Raw genomic sequence first — 5770 nt, 5'->3', positions numbered from 1 at the left:
TAGGTCTTATACTGGTAAATGTCCCCAACACAAATGTTCTCCCAATACTTAAATATTTTAGATTCTATACTGATGAGGATGTATGCGGTTGAGTTCTTGGAAGTGCTTTGCATTAAGGTAAACGTAGTGTCTCGTGCGCAAGACAGGATCTTGCTTTGTATGTCGGCTACTTGATTTGTTTTGTGTAGTGTGAAGGAAATATTGATTATATTCATGTGTGATTCATGTTAATCATGTCCATGCAGACACTATAGCACGGTCTGTGTGAAAAGTACTGCTTAGTAATTAACTGTAACCATACTGAAGATGTTTTTCTGTAAGACTGAAGTTTTCTGTGCAGCAGCAGAGTTAGTGAGAATATTGCTTATCTGTTTCTAAGCACCCAAGGTTGAATCCCAGGGAAACTGATAACTGCTCCTGGGAAGCAGGCATCCTTAGTTTTTTCTACACACACACTTTGACTATAAGAATCTGGACTGAGAGAGACAGTTCAGAGTTACTGCATGAAGCGTAAGCTTCACATCATACTTTTATACTTTTATATTTTGTAATTCTCTTGCTATCAAATAAATACTGCTTAATATATTATAAGACCTCAAATTCTGTGCCATCAATTCCACCACAGTAGATACGCAGACTGTCTACAGTAAATCTTCAGTACTTTGCTCTCATCCGAGTGTAACTCAAATAATGAATTGATTTAAGGGTATTACCCCAGAACAAACCACTGAATTCAAGATAGACATGTGGAAGGAATACGTAGCACAGCTGCTTCCTGTCAAGCCGACCCTGTAGGTTTAACAGGGTGCACACACCAAACTTGGGGTCAGCTTGCCTGTGGGCCCCACTCAGCCATATTTAGTGGCAGTCACAGTTCCCCAAGCTGTAACATTGGGCTCCCTCCTTATCTCCTTGCTTTTGTATGTGGTGATTGCTTACCTTGTGAATTTAAAACTCGCACTTTAGCTTGCTATATAAATTATCATGCAGAAAAGTGCTAAGGACTTTGTAACATACTGATCAGGCAGACAAGGATCCAAGTGCGGATAATAGCCGCTTTTATTGAAACAACAATCACAGAGCAATCAAACAGGTGAGTTATTCTGTTCAGGGTGTGTTGTGCAGGAGTGTTGTAATCATAGTCAGGACAGTCCAGGGTCACACCGGTAAGACAGAAGCCAGGAGGTACAGAGGGACTAGGCAGGGAACGAGGTCTAGGAGAAGAGCAGAGGTCGGTACACAGAAAGGCAGTAACACAGAGAGAACGTTTGGTACATACATTACTTCGCAACCCAGAAGAGAGAGGAGGAAGCATAAATAGTTGCGAAGGGGGAGGGGCGATGAGTAGCAGGTGAATCGCATCTGCACGGAGATCATGTGCTATTCCTGACAGACTTACTTCATGTCATATGAGGGTAACTAAACCACAATGTCATCAGTATAGGTGAGGACAGATCTTCCCACGCCCTCAAGACCTTACGGAAGAACAAGATACTCACAGTGACCTGAGGTCATGCTAAACTCTAACTATGTTCTAATTATTTTAATAGTTTTCCATCTTATTTACCCTATTAAATTATTTTATTTAGTTACATTTTATGTCTGTTCTATTATTTTAATAGTTTTGCCATCTTGTTTACTTTATTACATTATTTTGTCTATTATTTTATAATTTGTCACTTTATTACTGTGATGTGGGAACAGAGGCAGCCGAAGGCGAGGGTTGCATTGAGTGGTCTTTATTCTCCATTCAGAAAAGAACACGAAATGATAGCAAAACAGAAATAATTGCGATGCAGCAAAGTAGCGTACCGACCCACACTGGACCTAATGACCTGCGGGTTTAAAAAGGTGCACAATATAATAAGGGACAGGTGCTAGTACTGTGGTTATTGGGACCAACCTCCCCACCGTGACAGAGAACACAGTAGCTGAAGCAGACAAGGTGCAGAGGTGGATGTATTCCTGGGCCAGATACTCCTTGATGTACTTATTTCACATAACTATAAATAATTTTAAATAACATGTCAAGTCAAAAAATACTCTAGTGTGTCTCCTGTGTCTTCCCTGGGGTCTTCTCCCAGTTGGACATGCCCAGAACACCTCACCAGGGTGGACATGCCCAGAACACCTCACCAGATGCCCAAACCACCTCAATTGGCTCCTCTCTACATGGAGGATGAGTGGCTCTTATCTCTAAAAGAGAGCCCTACCATACCTACCATGAGATAACTTATTTCAGGTTCTGGCCCTATGACAGGGGCAGTCATGGTCTGGTGGTAGGGAACTGGTCATGTGACTGGAGGGTTGTGGGTTCGATTCCCAGGCCTGAAGCCTTGAGCAAGGCACCTAACCCAACTGCCCACTGCTCTGGGCACGTGTGCACCACAACCCCCTAGTAATCACGTGTGTGTGTGTGTGTGTGTGTGTGTTCTAACTGCACAGATGGGTAAAAGTGGAGGACAATTTTTGATTGCGGTGAAAAAAATCACAATTGACAAATATGGCACATTTACATTACATTTACATGACGCCAACAGGACCACAACATCTGCATAAAGGAAGCATGGAAATCCTGAGGCCACCAAACCTAACCCCCACCACCAGTCATATGTTCTGTACAATAAAACACACAAGACCACAATATATGAGGCTTGTGTGAGTTTATTCCTGTATTGATTGATTCCTATACTCTTTATCTCAGCTGTGGTTAATGTACATTTCATGTAGATACACATTCATATATTGTAGACTGTACTATTAGTGGATTTGACTGTGTGATTCTAAAAGCAAATACACTGAGGTTTATAGCACATGAACTAAGAGCAAAACAGCTAAATACCAAGGAGAAAACTAAAGTCAAGTTAAGGAACAGGATGTGAATAGGAAAAGGAATGGATATCAGCCATGTGTACAATCCATGGCACTATAAACCATCAAATTAATACTAATAATATTCAAAGTTACAACCTGCATATATACAAGTGAGACTATTACAGATCCCAAATTATTTACTATATTCTTTCTAGCCTAGTACATAGTTTTAATCCATTCAGGGCTGGTGACATTTAATTCTTAAAATAACCAATGCAGTGCTGGGCCTCATAACTACTTCTACACATTCTATGCTACTTCAATGGTAGTGTCATTGCTGTGCTGAAACTGGAACACCACCCAAGTATTGCTGGTGCAGATAGCATGGCAAGATCTACAACTTTATTCAAATGAAATGTGCTTTTACTTTGAGTTTAAAATTTATATACAGTGATTACATAAATGATATGTACTAAATGATCATATAAAATAGTTTGAGTTGAGTTTTTAGCATTATTGTACTATGAACATAGATTTATTTTAGATGAATTTTTCTCAAATATTTTGCTTAATAAAATAACTTTGAGGGCCTTTCTAAACCAGCTGTAGAAGAAAGCATAAATGATAGGATTACATGCTGTATTTGAATAAGCAATCCAACTAAACACATCAAACAGTTGTTGTGGACCATTATAACCAAAATATGTCACTAATAGACTGTAGATAAAAAATGGTGTACAAAATGATATATACACACCCATAACGATGGCCAGTGTTTTAGTGGCTTTTCTCTCTGCCTTACTAGTAGAGTGCAGCCCTCTGGATGTGTTTTGCTGAGAGAGACTATGTTGGACTGAATGTAGCTGTCTTTGTGCAACAAGATAAATTTTCAAATATATGCTTACCATGATAATGGAAGGAATGTAGCAAGAAAAAACAGAAATTATTAAAGCAGTAATTGGCTGCAAAATTACTGCACACTCGCCCTCACATTTAACATCAACGTAGTGTTCAGTGTCCAAAGTGTTTAACTTTATGAATGCAATTCCCACAGCTGCAGAATAACTCCAGCAAACAGCAATCATGAATAGTGAAGTAAGAGGAGTCATTTTACTATGGTACAGCAGGGGGTGACATACTGCATAATATCGCTCAATAGAAATAAAAGTTAGATTTAATACAGAGGCAGTGCACAATACAACATCAAGACTGCTGTGTATTTTACAAAATACAGTCCCCAAATACCAGCAGGTCTCCACAGTGCGTATCATACATGGAGCCATCACAATCCCTCCTACAAGCAGATCATTTACAGCCAGAGACAGAGTGAAGTAGTTAGTTGGGGTGTGGAGCTGCTTGAAATGAATGATCGCAATGATCACCAGAAGGCTTCCAAATATTGTAAGAATAATAACAGTTCCAAGGACAAAATATAAAACAGCTTGTACTGCCAGAGGATAGACAAGCTTCTGACATGAATTAGGATGAAGGTCATAACAAAGGGAAATGTTTCCTGTGCTCATGTATAGTTGTAGGCTTGAGTCCATCGCGCTTTAATCCTTAATCTGGTTAGATGGTTTGATAGTGAAGTATTGTTGTCTTCAGCAATGAAACAAATTGTTTAAAATAGACCTTTCTTCTTGGAAATCTTTTTAACATATGAAAACTTTACATTTGTTATGCTTGCATAGCACACAAAGAAAATCTCAATGGCATGCTGAAATAAAGAACATAAAATGGATTCACATATTATGTATAGATTTAAAACAATCCCATCCATTTTTCAAAATTTTTAGCTACAGTGAATTTCATGTAAAGTGTTACCTCTGTCTGCATGTTAGTGCAGTGTCAGCACTGATGAGAGAGCTGCTTTCATTTATAGATTCACAGTCCTGCAGCAGTAACACCTTTCCACTAAACAACTCCTTTGTGCGGGTCACATGCTACTCTCACAATTAACAGTATCATAATATTTTTTAGCAAATTCATTAAAAAGGAAAAACTAAAATATCACATGATCATAAGTAATTAAACCCTTTGCTGTGACTCTCATATTTAACTCTCATATTTAACTGTGACTCTCACATGCTGTCCATTTTGTACTGATCCTCCTTGAGGTGGCCCTCCTTCATTTGAGTCCAGCTATGTTTAATTCAACTGACTGAACTTGATTAGGAAAGGCACACACCTGTCTATATAAGACCTCACAGCTTACAGTGCATATCAGAGAAAATGACAATCATGAGGTCCAAGGAACTGCCCAAGGAGCTCAGAGACAGAATTGTGGCAAGGCACAGATCTGGCCAAGGTTACAGAAGAATTTCTGCAGTGCTCAGTTTTCCTAAGAGCACAGTGGCCTCCATGATCTTAAACCCTCTGAGGTCTAGGGGCCTAGGCGTGTTTGCCTATTTTGTCTCTAAACATACTTATTCACCGATATATCTCATATCAACATGGACGTAATTTTGATTTCAAAAGTGGGGGGGACATGGATTTGTCGCTATTTAAATATTTGGTTTTAACCGTAAAAACTGGGGGGGGACCAAAACCGGCTTTTGAAAAAGTGGGGGGGGGGGGGGCATGTCCCCGCCGTCCCCCCCCCAAAATTACGTCCGTGCATATCAAAATGTTCACAATAATCTCAGCCCTTATCCTAATGAGGTTAAATTTGACTTGGAGTACTGCATAAATAAATTATATGGTCCTAAAGCTGAAAACATGAGGTACGATTTTCAAATTCTATGAAACCACACCTTTACTGAAACGAACTATACTGATGTTTGAAAAGAGTTTGCTTCACAAAAATAGTGAAATATTTAAATAAACCAGTATAGAAATGTGTAGAAATAATGCAGAAAATTTATTTTTTACAACCATTTATTGCATAAACTGAGATAAAATGTCACTGATCAATGATTTTTTTTAAATTACATATCAAGCTTCATGTAGTATCAAA

At 38.9% G+C, this 5770-nt stretch overlaps 1 protein-coding gene across 1 annotated transcript; it reads right to left on the bottom strand.

Moving 5' to 3' along the window:
* Positions 1–3335: 3335 nt before the first annotated feature.
* On the bottom strand, positions 3336–4367 carry LOC143523625 (trace amine-associated receptor 1-like). Its single transcript, XM_077018184.1, has one exon. It carries the CDS (start codon positions 4359–4361, stop codon positions 3336–3338), a length of 1026 nt encoding a protein of 341 aa, XP_076874299.1. The 5' UTR covers positions 4362–4367.
* Positions 4368–5770: the final 1403 nt, after the last annotated feature.

The sequence above is a fragment of the Brachyhypopomus gauderio genome, chromosome 9 (genome assembly GCF_052324685.1).
Source record: "Brachyhypopomus gauderio isolate BG-103 chromosome 9, BGAUD_0.2, whole genome shotgun sequence".
NCBI lineage: Eukaryota > Metazoa > Chordata > Actinopteri > Gymnotiformes > Hypopomidae > Brachyhypopomus > Brachyhypopomus gauderio.
Note: the sequence above shows the minus strand (reverse complement) of the source record. Positions and strands in the feature narration are given on the sequence as shown.

Coding starts and splice junctions, on each gene's coding strand:
- LOC143523625 (XM_077018184.1), bottom strand. CDS start 4,361: ATGGACTCAAGCCTACAACTATACATGAGCACAGGAAACATTTCCCTT.